Source organism: Pyrus communis, chromosome 6 (genome assembly GCF_963583255.1).
Source record: "Pyrus communis chromosome 6, drPyrComm1.1, whole genome shotgun sequence".
NCBI classification, from domain to species: Eukaryota; Viridiplantae; Streptophyta; class Magnoliopsida; order Rosales; family Rosaceae; genus Pyrus; species Pyrus communis.
This window is the reverse complement of record NC_084808.1, coordinates 25,730,851-25,748,060: the sequence shown is the minus strand read 5'-3', so window position 1 is coordinate 25,748,060 and position 17,210 is coordinate 25,730,851. Positions and strand designations below refer to the sequence as shown.

The 17,210-nt window shown below is 35.8% G+C and overlaps 4 protein-coding genes across 4 annotated transcripts; all 4 read right to left on the bottom strand.

Annotated features, from left to right (window-relative positions):
• Positions 1-996: 996 nt before the first annotated feature.
• Positions 997-3,065, bottom strand: LOC137738295 (pentatricopeptide repeat-containing protein At2g02980, chloroplastic). Its single transcript, XM_068477934.1, has one exon. The coding sequence runs from the start codon at positions 3,047-3,049 to the stop codon at positions 1,268-1,270; it is 1,782 nt and encodes a 593-aa protein (XP_068334035.1). The 5' UTR covers positions 3,050-3,065; the 3' UTR covers positions 997-1,267.
• Positions 3,066-5,976: 2,911 nt separating this feature from the next.
• On the bottom strand, positions 5,977-7,707 carry LOC137736724 (amino acid transporter AVT1J-like). The gene is made up of 3 exons (XM_068475962.1): positions 7,590-7,707; positions 6,837-7,444; positions 5,977-6,489 (listed from the first exon to the last, which is right to left on the bottom strand). Exons 1-3 carry the CDS (start codon positions 7,705-7,707, stop codon positions 5,977-5,979), a joined length of 1,239 nt encoding a protein of 412 aa, XP_068332063.1.
• A 1,102-nt stretch (positions 7,708-8,809) lies between these two features.
• On the bottom strand, positions 8,810-9,223 carry LOC137736312 (pentatricopeptide repeat-containing protein At2g02980, chloroplastic-like). Its single transcript, XM_068475602.1, has one exon. The coding sequence runs from the start codon at positions 9,221-9,223 to the stop codon at positions 8,810-8,812; it is 414 nt and encodes a 137-aa protein (XP_068331703.1).
• A 3,871-nt stretch (positions 9,224-13,094) lies between these two features.
• On the bottom strand, positions 13,095-14,941 carry LOC137738388 (amino acid transporter AVT1I-like). The gene is made up of 3 exons (XM_068478022.1): positions 14,810-14,941; positions 14,058-14,665; positions 13,095-13,799 (listed from the first exon to the last, which is right to left on the bottom strand). The coding sequence occupies exons 1-3, from the start codon at positions 14,925-14,927 to the stop codon at positions 13,284-13,286; spliced, it is 1,242 nt and encodes a 413-aa protein (XP_068334123.1). The 5' UTR covers positions 14,928-14,941; the 3' UTR covers positions 13,095-13,283.
• Positions 14,942-17,210: the final 2,269 nt, after the last annotated feature.

The window sequence follows — 17,210 nt, the reverse complement described above, 5'->3', positions numbered from 1 at the left end:
ACGACAGTCCAAAACATAACAACAAAGGTACGTTACCACAATTGGATGAACCACAACTCACTGTCAAACTCATTACAAATATATAGTGTTATTGTCTCTGCAAATCGAACATGATACTTACTCTAAGTGGAGCAAACTATCATGACATCGAAAAATAGTTGATGACAATATTTGATCTTTAAACAACTAAGTACAATGATACATGGAGTTCCACTATTTCTTGTCATCATTGTTCACATGTTAGGCGGCTCAGGCTTAAATTTTGTCATTTGTGATGAAGTATGAGAAGATGTGAAAGCATTGCCCCTAAATCAGAAAGTTAAAAAAAATCTTCCAATAGCATAATAAGAAGTTTGAAAAACTTTCCCAAATTTTAATTTATTAGAACTCAAATAGTGCCAAGATAAATTGTGGAGAACTCATGTCTCTGTTTAAATTACAAGTCATCTGTCTACACTGCGGAGAACTGAATCATTACAATTTATGAATATATTTGTGCGTATTTGTGATTGTTTTACAGGATTTTTCGTTTAACATTTGAAACAGCTTCCTAAAATGATTGCCGACGTCCTTTTTCCTTCTTTCCAATGATAATCTGGTGGACAAGAATTTTGACAGTGTAGAGCAACTTAATTACATGCGTAATTACATTACGATGACAGCGAAATTTTACTATGAGAGAGTCCAATATCCAATGAGCTTACTGATATTATGGAAATTCTACTATGCTCCGGTATATGTAATACACTTGAAGTTTGGCCATCAAATCTTGGTCTGGACGATACTAGAAAATCTCATAATATCAAAGTAGCTAGAAGGATGGGAACTCAATGTTGGACGAGCATCTCGTCGGGCTGCATGGACATTCGATAAACCTCATGAAGCTGGCTAGTCCCAGATGCATCTTTGTAACATGTTATACCAGGAGTGTACCCAATTGCTCGAGTTTCACTGTAAAACTGAGCTTAGCCAAATTGGTTAGAGCAATGTGCTTCTAAGTTCGAATTCCCATGATTAATCTGCAAATACCTGAATTAGTACAAATATTTTTGTAACAACATAGTTTATCTTACATTTACAACAAATTAATCTGCATTCTTGTTGATGATGATTGACAGATATGTCAGCCTGCCGATGATCGTCGAAGTGGGTTTGGCGAAGAGCGTGATATCAAGGATCGCCTTCCACCGACAAAATGAAGAGTTTTGTCGAGCCAATATATTTTCTATGCTATGATAAAAATGATCTCCAGTTCGATTAAGTTCAACTACCAATAATCTCCACAAGAGCACTTTCCGTCTTTGAAATGATGGAACCGTTGGACATCTCGAAGAATTATATGTCTGTTAAAGATCAACGATATATACTTAGCAGCAGAGTGGCAATCCCCACATACCCTAAGGTTCTTCACGACGCGGATTGTTGCCCCGGGGGCTGTGTTTAAGAGCCCGTAAGCAATCGCCAACTTCTCACTATGGTATCTGAGAGAAACTTCTCTCTCTCTATCTTCCATGTTAGAATGAAACACTAGAGAAGTATCAGGAACATATCCAGCCAGCTTTAATTCTTCAACCAATTCGTCAACTGCCTGGTGCACTACAGTAGAAACAGAACGCTCCCCGTCTCCAGAAAAGAATTCGTGCACTACATTGTTCACCTCAATGGAGCTGCATCCCGGAATCTTTACAACTCCTCTGCCTCTCATCAACTTCCTTAAGTAATCCACATCCTCCCATCTCCCTGCTCTTGCACACAAGTTCGATATGATCACATAATCCCCACCATGAGAGTCATCTAACTCAAAAATCCGTTTAAGCACCCGCATCCCCATGTCTACATCACCGTGGCTGCCACAAGCTGATAACAACGTTCGCCAGAATATGGGAGTCGGCTTAATTGGTAACTCATCTATGAAGTTGTAGGCCTCCTCTAAGCGTCCAGACCGACCTAGCAAATCTATCATGCAACCATAATGCTTAACACCGGGAGAAATCCCATATTTCTCACTCATGCTGTAGAAATAATTGCAACCCTCCTCAACAAATCCAGCATGACTACACGCGTACAAGAGACCCAAAAAGGTGATATCGTCAGGTCTAATTCGTGCTCTTTTCATTTCTTCGAACATAGATATGGCTTTGGAACAATGCCCATGTGTCGCATATGCCACGATCATTGCAGACCAAGCCTGAGTATCTTTGACACTCATGTTTTCGAATACAGACACTGCATCCTCCAAGCTTCCACATTTTGCATACATGTCTATCAGTGCAGTGTTCACTTTAACGTAATTATCAAACCTGTTTTTCTTAACATATTCATGTATCCACTTTCCCAAGTCTAATGCTCCTAACAAAGCACATGAAGAAAGAGCACAAAGCATGGTTACATCAGTAGGCTTAACATTGCTTGCCTGCATTTCTCGAAACAACGCCAACGCCTCATTTGGCCGGCTAGTTCGAGCATAGCCCGTGATCATGGCATTGTGTATAACAACACAAGGGTCCGTTATCTTATCAAACACCCGCCGAGCGGCATCCAAATCATTGCACTCGGTGTACATATTTATAAGTGTAGGACACACATAGATGTTAAGGTGGAGGCCAAACTTGATAGCAAAGCAATGCAATTGCTTCCCTTCTTCTAACGCTTTAGAGCCGGCGCACGCCTTGAGAAGCGACGGGAATGTGTAGTCATCTGGGAAGAGACCTGCGCACAGAACGTGGGAGAAGAGTGAAATGGCTCGAAACGGGGTGTCAGAGCGCGCGTAGCCGCGAGCCATGGTGTTGAAGACGACGATGTCCGGGTGGGGAATTTGGTCGAACAGGTGGTGAGCGTAGTCCATGGAGGTACTCGTAGGGTTCGAGGTGCAGAAATTGATGAGCTTGGTGAGGACGGAGATGTCATGTTGGAGATGGGTTTTGATGGAAAAGGCATGGATTTGCTTGATTTCTCTCAAAGTCGAGCACTTGGGGACGAGAGAGAGAGGGGTGTCTCTGTTGGTTTTTGGGTGAGAGAACGGGCTTATTTGGACAGCCGGCGCTGCCATATCATTATCTTGTGTGTTTTGATGATGGAACTTGTTCCTTGTTTGTCCACCCAAAGCCCAAATTCTGGTTACCACATTCCCGTCTTCTTCTTTTGCACTTCTTTTTTGTTTACGTTATTTGGTTTATTTATTTATTCAGTTTAGTGGCTAGAATAAAAGAAGAGCGTGGTTGGAAAAAAAAAATGAGTGCAAAAATAATTTCTCAAATTTTAATATAAGATGAAGGAGAATCGAACGTGAAAGAGTTAGGTACTCTCATGGATTTGAGAGCATGCAACTTTCCCACATTCTGCACATTCAAACTAAGTACTAATATGATCCAAAAAGGTGGTGCATTTTGCCTTATTTTTGTGAATCTATGATTGTCACACTCAAAAGTTTCTTGACCTTAGGTTTTTGGCTCTCCATTCTCATTGTCTTTAGCCTTATGGGGTCCCCTTACGTATTTCACAGTAGTTTGAGTGAGTGTGATACTTATATATAAGAATCATGTAACTTGAGTTTGATACGTATAACACTACTGCTACACTAGTGTAAGTTCAATATATTAGCATCACACTCAAATTTTCTAGTCCATTGTAAAAGTGTGACTCCTCTACGAATTTAGTATATTAGTCCACACTAGATAATGCATGACAGGCCATGAATAATGCAAGAAAAAGGACTGAAAAAAAAAGCAGCAAATTATTAGGGAAGAAAGAAGTGTACGTACTTTGCAGGGATCCCAAATCCAGATTAAATATATGCTCTTCTTTTCTATGGATGTCTTGTTTTTCAGTGTTGAAGTGCTATATATTGGAAGCACATTCTTCTGCACTAAAAAAAAGTTAAAAGACATTATTTACAATGAAACTTGCTGCTTTATGTGTCCCAATGTCTCATGATGTATCCAGATTCAGTATGAAATACTTGACTGAACGTCATGAAATAATAATTCATCATCAAGATTCAAAAGGGCTTCCATACTGATTAAAAACAAAAGACGAAAGGTGCTTTTGCATAATTGCAGACGATGAAAAATGAATCAGAATAGCCCAACGTATAGCTGATAAACTACTCTCAACTTATTGCTGATTAATTTTGAGTTAGATGCTCGTATTCTGTTATAATATCTTTTAACTATGTAGTAGCTAAGAATGTCATTTTTCATATCTCACGATTATTTGTTTTAAGATTTTTTATCTTTCCCACGATCTTACAACATTGGATGCATTTTATAGATCTTCCCCTTTCAAATTCTTGCAGCTGGTACCCTCCTGTTGAGGTCATTTTCTTTATCTTATTGTTATCTTTTGCCCCCTTAATAAAAGAAGGGGCTTTTGGATCTAGATCCAAAAACTTAGGTAGTTTTTGGGACCGAGTCCAGTATCCAATTACATATTTTGATATCAATTTTGCCCCTTCAGATAAAAATATTTAAATTCTTTAATTTTTTATCATTTATTCAGTTTTTAAATTTTGAATATTTAAATACTCAAACTAAAATATTATCTAGTAACTACCTACTATTTATGAAGAAAACAAGACCGATATAATTTAGTAACTACCTACCTATTGTATAGGAAGAAAATGCTTTATACCTACAAAGCATATATAATCTACCCACAAAATAAAAATAAATTACCTATTGTATTGGAAGAAAAATGCTTGGAACCTACATGGTGGAACATAAAAATATAAATATGATATAATATACCTCCATTAAAGGAATGAATTTGGAGAGAAGAACACAAAATATCACCCATGAAAAGAAGAGACAAAAAAGAGGAGGATTGATAGAGGGAATTGTTTGGAAGAAGGAAAAAAGGAGAGATGAAACGGACTGGGGGTTGAGGTGATTATATGGCTATAACTAATCCTACAATTAAGGGATTAGTTAAACCACAAACTATCACATAATTAAGAAATTTTGTGTATTTACTACAATTCGTAAGCCTAAGGGGTAAATATGGTACAAACCACAAATAAACATACATGGAATCTCAATTATTGGACTTATTTCAATGAAGTGGACTAATTCTACTAATGGCTCACAAAATTGGATCTATATCAAGTTATCCCATAAAAGAAATGGCATATCCAAAGTTTGCTTTGGTGCAATTGAAATTAATCCTAACATGACCCTAACATTGATCGAATCGCTTTTGGACAGATCCAAAGGTTCCAAATTAATGATTCTGATCAAAAGATGGTGCATGTTTCCTGATTCTTGTGAGTTTGTGACTGTTATACTGGAAATTTCTCAATTGTAGTACGTTACGTAGACGTTGGTTTTGGTTCCGTTTTCTTTGCTTTAAGGGATTCCCACTTTATATTCATATGAATAATGCAAGAGTCTTTGGAGCAGGGTAATTATTATATCCAAGCACATGAAAATAATGCAGGGAAAAAGCAGTAAATTATTAGGAAAGCATTGTTCTTTGTTCCTTCTGTACTACAGAAAGTTGAAAGCCATGATCCGGAAGCAGTATTGACATTTGACCGAAGACAGTTCAGTTGAAAATTATAGTATGCGTACCATGAACGAATAAAAGAATTATGAAATTAAAGAATATTGAAATCGAAGAAATACAAGAAGATTCATTAAGAAGGTTACATAATTCGTAAGATTACATTGTAATGGACTTATAAGACTCCTATTTATAAGAGAAAAATGAAAATAAATTCTAAACATAACAGATAAATAATCATAATCCTTGACCCACAACAAAACTAATAAAATAACAATAATAATAAGAACTAATTTTCCAACAAATTCATCATAAAAAATGCTTCCATACCGAACCAAAAAAAAAAAAAAAAAAAAAAAAGCAAAAACAGAAAGTGATTTTGCATAATTGTAGAAATGGGAAACGAATCATGTGGTGAAATTCTACTTCTTGCAAAATTTTTATCAGAGTTACTAATTAAAATGCTCCATTACGATTTCAGAATTGTCTTACAATTTGTTTCACAGAAGTGTACGTACCAACTACCCCAACAAAAGACCCTATTACCATAATCGCAACAATTACCGCCAACTCGAACCCGAATCTCCTAGCAGCAACGTTAATCTTGAGGTAGAACAAGCACGGCAGCAAGACTGAGACCATCACGTTCAGAGATGCGCCGATTAAAGCCATTAAGTAGCTAAAAAACGGAATGGCCAAGGCCACAATTACGGTGCTAATTACAATTAAGGTTCGCACGAAGATGCTAATTGTGCGACTGTTGCGAAAAGGGCGTGTATCCTCAATAGCAGCAGCAATCGGAGTGATTATAATTGCATACTTTGTGAGGGGATTAATTATAGTAATGTAAATTGCTATCCTTGAACTAATTTTTCGTACTGGAAGATTTAATGTGACTTGAGACTTCAATTCTTGTCCGAACATCAAGTAACCTAAAACCGCCATTGATCCGTAGGTGATGGTGCTTGCAACGAAGCAGATAAGTAATACCTGCAATGATGGGGAAAATGGACATGGTCAGATCACTGCAAAAGATTTCAGGAACAAATAGAATCTGTTACAAAAATTTTAGTGACTTCAATAAAAAATTGAAAACGAACAAGGTTTCAATCAAAGAATGTTGATAAATAGGGACCGCATCCAAAGTTACCCAAATTTTAATCAAAAATTAAGTTGAAGGAGACTAAACCGACAATAAGCCATGTGTGAATCATGATTTAATGCCTCTTTATAGTCCTCTTATGTGTTTCTCTCGTTCTGTTTTTTATTAAAAATTTGTAACCGTTCTATCTGCGCATGTTCCATGAATTATTTAACCGCGCTTCAAAAATACTGACCTTGGAGAATTTGCTCCTGTCCTTCATGGAATTGCACAATGTGGGAAAAACTGCATGGCCACAATAGCAGAACAGATACAAGCTCACAGCAGTAGGCAATCCTCTCAAATTAAGAAGAACATCTCCTTCATGAAACCCTACACCATCAACCGCACCAACCCAAAACACGCAGGCAACCAAAAGAAGAGAAGCGAAAACTCCTCCGGCGGAAACATAAGCCAACAATCTTAGACTCTTCAGCCATGTCGTTGGCAGAATTACAAGGGCAGTGAGCAAAACAAAGCATTGTTTGCCTCCGACTTTGAGGCCTGCCATGTTAAAACCCATGCTTGGGAACAACTGGTTTAAGTTGTCACCTTCTAATATTAGAAACTCAACAGCTACCAAATACAGCTCAAGGTACATAAAAATGGAGATGGCGACTCTTCCTTTCTGTCCATAAGCAGCTTCTCCAATGTTGGGATAACTCTTGATCCGCGGATTCCCGTCCATGCATCGTTGTAGAAGCAACCCGGTATACCAACAAAGAAGTGCCAACAGGAAAAGAAGGATTAAGCTCAACCACCCTCCTTCAGAAAGTGCAATTGGAATCGATAGAATCCCAACTCCTGAAAAATTAAACAAGGTAATTAAGAATGTTTTGTGTGAAGGGGTCAGACAAGCTAACCTAGTCAACTGACCTAACTCATGTTTGTCGTCATTAAGAAAGTTAAAAAATATGGCGTGACGGAGACAAAAAAGAGACAAATTTACCTGATAACGTGTTGAGACCATTAAAACATGTTCTGAAAAATGAGGTGCCTCCACCTTTGGTTGATTCCTGTGAGGGTAGGTTTTGGCTCTCAATTTTCTCTGCTTTAAGGCTGTCCATTTTTTGTGCTGCCCACTATAAAAACTTTGGTTCCACTGAGGAAGCAAGGGCTATCCAGTTATATAATGCAAAAAGGTGACCAAAGCTAGCATTGCCAGAAACGATTGAATTCCAATAACAAAATCATTTGTTCCTGGAAAAACAGAAAAGAAAGGGAAATGGATGGTGAGGATGAGTAGATAGCCACACAAACAAACATCAATATTTAATTAAAGAGAGCATTAGGCAGCTTGTGTTAGACGAAGTCCGTGTCTGGTTTCTGTTCCCGGGACTTCAGGAAGTTGTGATCAACCTAAACTCTTATCTATGAAAAGTTAGCTCAGTTTACAACTCTTTTAAATGTTTGTTGTTTCTGTGATACGTTTCCTTTGTATCTTCTGTTGTAATTTTTGAATTTTGAATAACCTTGTAAATAGGGATTTCATTCCCTGATGTAATCTGAAGTGGAATATAAATACATGCAGCCTCTCATTGAAAAGGCATGCAATTGAAGTGAACCCTTGAATATACTTAAGTTTTACATGGTATCAGAGCCCTAGCAGTCTAACGACACAGATCCAATTTTTTTCCCCATTGGCTGACAGCTCGAACGCATGCAATTGAAGATACAAAGGAAACGTATCACAGAAACAACAAACATTTAAAAGAGTTGTAAACTGAACTAACTCTTCATAGATGAGAGTTTAGGTTGATCACAACTTCCTGAAGTCGCGGGAACAGAAACCAGACACGGACTTGGTCTAACAGCTTGTACAATCTGTGGAATTTAATTGGTGAAAATTACACGTCTATAGGCTTTCAAAAGGAAACCCACTTACATGTTTCGAACTTTGCTTTAGAAGAAATTAAGCCTACTTTCCATTATTAAAGCCGCATAAGTTTTAGTTTTCTGATAGACAAGTGAACAACTCATTTAAGTGTATCGTTTCAAAGAGTCAAGACATTCTTCTTTTATGTTTCCCATGATCGATCGATGCCTAGTAGTATTGTGATCATTTGCCTAGCATTATGTATGAAGAGAGTGGAAATATGACCGCATTAACAACGATAAAGGTGCTTCCATCCCATGTATATGATTGCTTGTATAATTGTATGGAAGACGTTAAATAGAGCTATGATCATAATCCATCACCATGGTATCTGAGAGAAACTTCTCACAACGGTATCTGAGAGAAACTTCTCTCTCTTTATCTTCCATGTTAGAATGAAACACTAGAGAAGTATCAGGAACATATCCAGCCAGCTTTAATTCTTCAACCAATTCGTCAACTGCCCGGTGCAGTACAGTAGAAACAGAACGCTCCCCGTCTCCAGAAAAGAATTTGTGCACTACATTGTTCACCTCAATGGAGCTGCATCTGGGAATCTTTACAACTCTTCTGTCTCCCATCAACTTCCTTAAGTAATCCACATCCTCCCATCTCCCCGCTCTTGCACACAAGTTCGATATGATCACATAGTCCCCACTGTGAGAATCATCTAACTCAAAAATCCGTTTAAGCACCCGCATCCCCATGTCTACATCACCATGGCTGGCACAAGCAGATGGTTGGGTTTCGTACAACCATCAATTTTATTTGAAAAAAAAAAAAAAATCAGAGAGACTATTATACATATTTATAAAATTATACAAAGAACATAGTGATTTTCTCAAGAAAAATAGTTTTTTTTCTTGGACGCTCATGGGGTGGTAATCAAGCGATTGATGAACTTGAGGACGGTTGAATTTCACAATAAAATTGAAGAGAAAGCCTTTATAATTTAGACAAGAAAATGGATGTTCAAAGAAAGTGAAAAATAGGTGTCCAGAGAAAAATAATCATAAAAAATAAAAGAAAGGTATTCAGATGTTCAGAAACGAAATATAAGTGTACATACGATCACTCTTCCCAGATATGGTAAAAAGTTTGTTTTCCAACTTCCTCTTTTTTTTTTTTTTCTTTTTTTTTTTTTACTGGGTTCAAATTTGTCCAGGAAACCTTTAGATGATGGAACTTGTTTCTTGTTTGTCCACCCAAAGCCCAAATTCTGGTTCTACTACTACATGCAGCCCAAGCCTAAATATATATATTTTTTTTGGGATTTTAATTTACCACATTCCCCTTCTTCTTGTGCACTTCTTTTTTTGTTTACGTTACTTGATTTATTTATTTATTCAGTTTAGTGGCTAGAATAAAAGAAGAGAGTGGTTGGGAAAAAAAAAATTAGTGCAAAATAATTTCTCAAATTTTAATACAAGATAAAGGAGAATCGAACATGAAAGAGTTAGGTGCTCTCATGGATTTAAGAGCATGCAACTTTCCCACATTTTGCAAATTCACTCTGCACATTCAAACTAAGTACTAATATGATCCAAAAAGGTGGTGCATTTTGCCTTATTTTTGTGAATCTATGATCGTCACACTCAAAAGTTTCTCGACCGTAGGTGTTAGGTTTTTGGCTCTCCATTCTCTTTGCCTTTAGCCTTATGGGCTCCGACTTTAGGTGTCTTTCCTTAGACATTTCACAGTAGTTTGTGTGAGTGTGATACTTATATATAAGAATCATGTAATTTGAGTTTGATACGTATAACATTACTGCTTCACTAGTGTAAGTTCAATATATTAATATCATACTCAAATTTTCTAGTCCATTGTAAGTGTGTGACTTCTATACGAGTTCCATATATTAGTCCACACTAGATAATGCAAGAAATAGGACTGAAGAAGCATCAAATTATTAGGGAAGAAAGCAGTGTACGTACTTTGCAGGGATCCCAAATCCAGATTAAATATATGCTCTTCTTTTCTTTGGATGTGTTGTTTTTTAGTGTTGAAGTGCTATATATTGGAAGCACATTCTTCTGCTCTAAAAAAAGTTAAAAGTCATTATTTACGATGAAACTTGCTGCTTTATGTGTCCCAATGTCTCATAATGTATCCATATTCAATATGAAATACTTGGCTGAACGTCATGAAATAATAATTCATCATCAAGATTCAAAAGTGCTTCCATACTGATTAAAAACAAAAGACGAAAGGTGCTTTACTGCTTTTGCATAATTGCAGACGATGAAAAATGAATCAGAATAAGCCGATATATAGCTGATAAACTATTCTCAATTTATTATCGATTAATTTTGAGTTGGATACTCGTATTTTGTTATAATATCTTTCAATTAACTAACAAGCTAAGAACATCATTTTTCCTATCTCAGATTGATTGTTTTGAGATTTTTTATCTTTCACACGATCTTACAACGTTGGATGTATTTTATAGATCTTCCTCTTTCAAATTCTTGCAGCTGGTACCCTCCTTTTGAGGTCATTTTCTTTATCTTATTGTTATCTTTTGCCCCTTTAATAAAAGAAATGGCATATCCAAAGTTTGCTTTGGTGCAATTGAAATTAATCCTAACATGACCCTGACATTGATCGAGTCGCTTTTGGACAGATCCAAAGATTCCAAACTAATGATTCTGATCAAAAGATGGTGCATGCTTCCTGATTCTTGTGAGTTTGTGACTGTTGTACTGGAAAATTTCTCAACTGTAGTACGTTTCGTAGGCTTTGGTTTTGGTTCTCCGTTTTCTTTGCTTTAAGGGATTCCGACTTAGCAGAGTAATTATTATAACCAAGCACATGAAAATAATGCGGGGAAAAAGCAGTAAATTATTAGAGCAAGTCCAGCCCAAGACAATAGGCTGGTCTAAAGTCCAAAAATTGAGCCGGCACCCCCAAAAAACACCCCAACCAAGCTTAATAAGCTGGCACCCAATCCAAGCCAGTCTTTAGGCCGGTCTAAAATGTGCTGAGTTAAGGTCCGACCTACATGATGCTAGGATGATGTTAGCCACCTAATATCCTATTTTTGCGTCAGGCACGTGGAAAACACGTGCGCATGGTTGCAAGTGGCCGACAGCATCGCAAAGGTGGGGCCCACTATGCAGGATATGTGGCACAATGTGGACCGTTGGATTTCCAATGGCTATTTTTCTAGGCTATTGGATTTCAACAGTAAAAAAAATTGAAATTTAAAATTAATGGCTACTGACGTGGCACAATGAGGACCATTTGATTTTTAGATCAACGCTCCGCCAAAAAACTTAAAAATAAATAAATAAAATGTCAAAAATTAATAATAATTTTTTATAAAATCAGAAATTAAAAATCAAATATTTTATTATAAAAATTAATAATATTTTAATAAATTGACTAGGCTATTTAGTTTTAGAGATGAAAATGTATTTGGCCAATTAAATTATTCATAAGGTCTATCACTGTACACTGAGTAGATTAAATAGACTGAATGCTAACGTATTTTTTAAGAGTCGACTTGCTCTTAGGAAAGCAGTGCACTTTGTTGGCTGATTAAAAACCGGATTAAGTTTGCTCCTTTTTCTATGAATTTCTTGTTTTTTTTGTTTCGTGGATGCTATTGGACACACATCCTCTCCACTACGGAAAGTTGAAAGCCATGATCCGGAAGCAGTATGGACATAAACGCCATAACCGACAGTTCTGTTGAAAATTAAAGTATCCGTACCATGATTGAATAAAAGAATTATAAAATTAAAGAATATTGAAATCGAAGAAACACAACAAGATTTGTTAAGAATGCTACATAATTCATAAGTCTACAGTGCATCGGACTTATAAGATTCCTATTTATAAGAGAAAACGAAAATAAACCTTAAATATAACGGATGAATAATCATAATCCTTGGCTCACAAAAAAAATCTAAAATAATAATAATAATAATAATAATAACTAATTTTCCAACAAATTCATCGTAAAAAATGCTTCCATACTGAACAAAAAAAAGGAAAAATTTTATTCTAATGATTGTCTAAAATTACTTTTTGAAAAAATTCTAATCCTTAGCATTTAGTTGTAACTTTTTAATATTAAATAGGTTGTAATAATTATTGAGTTTTTTGTTTGTAGGTTATATATAGATTCCCATAAATAATAAAAATGTTATTTATCATTGATAGTTATTATTAAGTTCTCATAATAAGAAAGTTCATATATTTTTTATTGTGCGTGAATTTCTCCATATATATTACGTACCGATATATTCTTACCGAGACTTTTGTACCTATGAGTAATATAAAGTACCTAAAGTTATGTATCGAAACTTATGTGCCGATACTTTCGTACTTATGAATAAAATAAGATACCGAATGTTATGTATAAATTGATTTTGTTTTGTTGTTGAATTTTTTTAATAATGAGAATTTGAATTTTGAATAAATTTTTATCTATTGATATGATTAGAGCACAAAATAAAAAAAATAATTATAGATGGGTAAAGAATTTCGAATGGAAAGTTTATAAATAATAAATGTGCTATAATTACTTAAATCTGGTAAGTTTTAAAAATAGGGAGTTATATTAGACTTGGAAAACCATTCAGGATAAAATTTAAAAACAATCTTATTGAAGCCCTAAAATCTAAAAGCACCCCACTAAATAAAAAAAAAACAGAAAGTGATTTTGCATAATTGCAGAAATGGGAAATGAGTCATGTGCTGAAATTCTACTTCGTGCAAAAAATTTATCAGAGTTACTAATTAAAATGCTCCATTACGATTTCAGAATTGTCTTACAATTTGTTTCACAGAAGTGTACATACCCACTACGCCAACAAAAGACCCTATTACCATAATCGCAACAATTACCACCAACTCGAACCCGAATCTCCGAGCAGCGACTTTAATCTTGAGGTAGAACAAGCACGGCAGCAAGACTGAGACCGTCACGCTCAGAGATGCGCCGACTAAAGCCATTAAGTAGCTGAAAAACGGAATGGCTAATGCCACAATTATGGTGCTAATTACAATTAAGGTTCGCACGAAGATGCTAACAGTGCGACGACTGTTGCGAAAAGGGCGTGTATCCTCAATAGCAGCAGCAATCGGAGTAATTATAATTGCATACTTTGTGAGGGGATTAATTATAGTAATGTAAATTGCAATCCTTGAACTAATTTTTCGTACCGGAAGATTTAATGTGACTTGAGACTTCAAGTTTTGTCCGAACATCAAGTAACCTAAAACCGCCATTGATCCGTAGGTGATGGTGCTTGCAACGAAGCAGATAAGTAATACCTGCAATGATGGGGAAAATGGACATGGTCAGATCACTGCAAAAGATTTCAGGAACAAATAGAATCGGTTTAAAAAAATTTAATCAAAAATCAAGTTGAAGGAGACTAAACCGACAATAAGTGATATGTGAATCACGATTTAATGCCTCTTTATGGTCCTCTTAAGTGTTCCTCTAGTTCTGTTTTTTATTAAAAATTTGCAATCATTCTATCTGCGCATGTTCCATGAATTATTTAACCTCGCTTTGAAAATACTGACCTTGGAGAATTTGCTTCTGTCCTTCATGGAATTGCACAATGTGGGAAAAACTGCATGGCCACAATAGCAGAACAGATACAAGCTCACAGCAGTAGGCAATCCTCTGAAATTCAGAAGAACATCTCCTTCATGAAACCCTACACCATCAACCGCACCAATCCAAAATACGCAGGCAACCAAAAAAAGAGAAGCGAAAACTCCTCCGGCGGAAACATACGCCAACAATCCCAGACTCTTCAGCCATGTCGTTGGCAGAATTACAAGGGCAGTGAGCAAAACAAAGCATTGTTTGCCTCCGACTTTGAGGCCTGCCATGTTAAAACCCATGCTTGGGAACAACTGGTTTAAGTTGTCACCTTCTAATATTAGAAACTCAACAGCTACCAAATACAGCTCAAGGTACATAAAAATGGAGATGGCGACTCTTCCTTTCTGTCCATAAGCAGCTTCTCCAATGTCGGGATAACTCTTGATCCCCGGATTCCCGTCCATGCAACGTTGCAGAAGCAACCCAGTATACCAACAAAGAAGTGCCAACTGGAAAAGAAGGATTAAGCTCAGCCACCCTCCTTCAGAAAGTGCAAATGGAATCGATAGAATCCCAACTCCTGAAAAATTAAACAAGGTAATTAAGAATGTTTTGTGTGAAGGGGTCAGACACGCTAATTTAGTCAACTGACCTAACTTACATTTGTCGTAATTAAGAAAGTTAAAAATATGGTGTGACAAGGAGAAAAAAGAGACAAATTTACCTGATAACGTGTTGAGACCATTAAAGCATGTTCTGAAAAATGTGGTGCCTCCACCTTTGGTTGGTTCCTGTGAGGGTAAGCTTTGGCTCTCAATTTTCTCTGCTTTAAGACTGTCCATTTTTTTGTGCTGCCCACTAAAAAAACTTTGGTTCCACTGAGGAAGAAGGGGCTATCCAGTTATATAATGCAAAAAGGTTACCAAAGCTAGCGTTGCCAGAAACGATTGAATTCCAATAACAAAATCATTTGTTCCTGGAAAAAAAAAAAGAAAAAAGAAAGAAAAGGGAAATGGATGGTGAGGATGAGTAGATAGCCACACAACCAAACACCAATATTTCAGTTTTCAACCAAAAAAAAAAAAAAAAAAACACCAATATTTAATTAAAGAGAGCATTAGGCAGCTTGTACAATCTGTGGAATTTAATTCGTGGAAAATTACACGTCTATAGGCTTTCAAAAGGAAACCCACTTACATGTCACGAACTTTGCTTTAGAAGAAATTAAGTTTACTTTCCATTAGGATCCAATCTCAGAGGAGACGTATGCTCTTATTGTCATGCATTATTTGTGATATCATTAATAACTGTTCAGAACAGTGATTGACACGCGAATATAAAACTTATTTGACACTCCTCTTTTGTTATAGTCGGAGAAGTGCAAATGTCGACCAGACTTTTTAGAATGTTATATTGTAAATAGAATTTCTAGAATGCTAATAACCATTTTCAAATTATAATTGTGTATTTTATCTTATGATAACTAATATTTTGAATATCATCACTATTTTGGTCAATATCCAATAAGTTCTCATTCTAAAATAATTACGAATAAACACATGAAAATTGCACACTTAAAATAGCCCGAAAAGCACTTTCCACGTTCATGGTCTTATCTTACATCACAATCAAATTGGAAACCATGTCTTGTTTTTTTTTTTTTTTTTTTTGGAATCTCGACAATTTGAGGGAAATTTATTGATATGGAAAAAACAAGAAGTTATATCTAGTCGGGAGGGACATAAACCTTACCATGTGCTTTTCAACACTTATGTTTAAAGATAATTAAAATTGTATAACACAAAAGAATATTATAAACATGATTAGTGTACATGTTTTGAGTAAATTTTAAAGCGCAAAGAAAAACGTATGTTTTTTGTAGAAGACAACCATAACAATGGCAATTAGATAATTAGGGTTTTATTTTATTTTTTTTAATTTTACCATTATTAGGGAGAATGAAGAGGGTTCGAAACTATTGAAATGATTTAGGAGAGAGAGTTTCGAACTGTGACATATGAGTAAAAACTTAACACCCTATCACTAGGATATTGAACTACATGCAAATTAATTTCCTTTCATAAGATTGGGTTGCTTTTTTTTTTTTCTTTTCTTTCGGTGTTAGTAAGTGGATGCTATTGGGCACACAGGTCTTGCACTAGAGAAAGAAACCAATTTACAATATTGGTACCTATTGATGCATGATCGGGACGTATATCTGAAATGACTCATTTAAGTGATTATTTACCTTAACTAAAGATTTGAGCCTCTCTAATTTTAAATGTAAAAAACTCACATACTTTCAACCAAAAAGGGGTCGAATTTGTATATTTATACTGAAATCATTGGAAAAAAAAAACGTATGGAGAGTTTTGATACAAGTGATCTAAGTTTTGAGAAGGAGAGTTGAAGTCGGGTATACAAAAAAAGCATATTTGCTCTAACTAATGTAGTTACACCTGCCTCTAAAAATTAGTCCAATATTAGAGCCGCATAAGTTTTAGTTTTCTGATAGACAAGTGAACAACTCATTTAAATGTGTCGTTTCAAAGAGTCAAGACGTTATTCTTTTATTTTTCCCATGATCGATCGATGCCTAGTAGTATTGTGATCATTTGCCTAGCATTATGTATGAAGAGAGTGGAAATATGACCGCATGAACAACGATAAAGGTGCTTCCATCCCATGTATATGCTTGCTTGTATAATTGTAAGGAAGACTTTAGAGCTATGATCGTAATCCATCACCATTAATATAGAATCATGTTTCGCTACTAAAAGGAGAGCAGGAAGTGTTGCTGACAAAACCAATCATAAATGGATACGTGTTTGAATAATTAAAATTAGAACTATAATTAGACACTTGTTTATTTGTGATTAGGTTTCATCATCACTTGCTGCTCTTTTTTTAACAGCGAAGCATGATTCTTTTATATATGATCATAATCCATCACCATCTCTAAGTTTCGTAACGAATTGGTACGAATCATGAAAATATTCTAAAAATGGAAACATCATCGATCTGAAGAAGCTAACTTCTTCCTTTGGGTTACCCAAAAAAAGGGCACACATCACATATTGTTTAGGCATGCTTAAAGACTACCTAACCTAACTGATTGCTTGGGG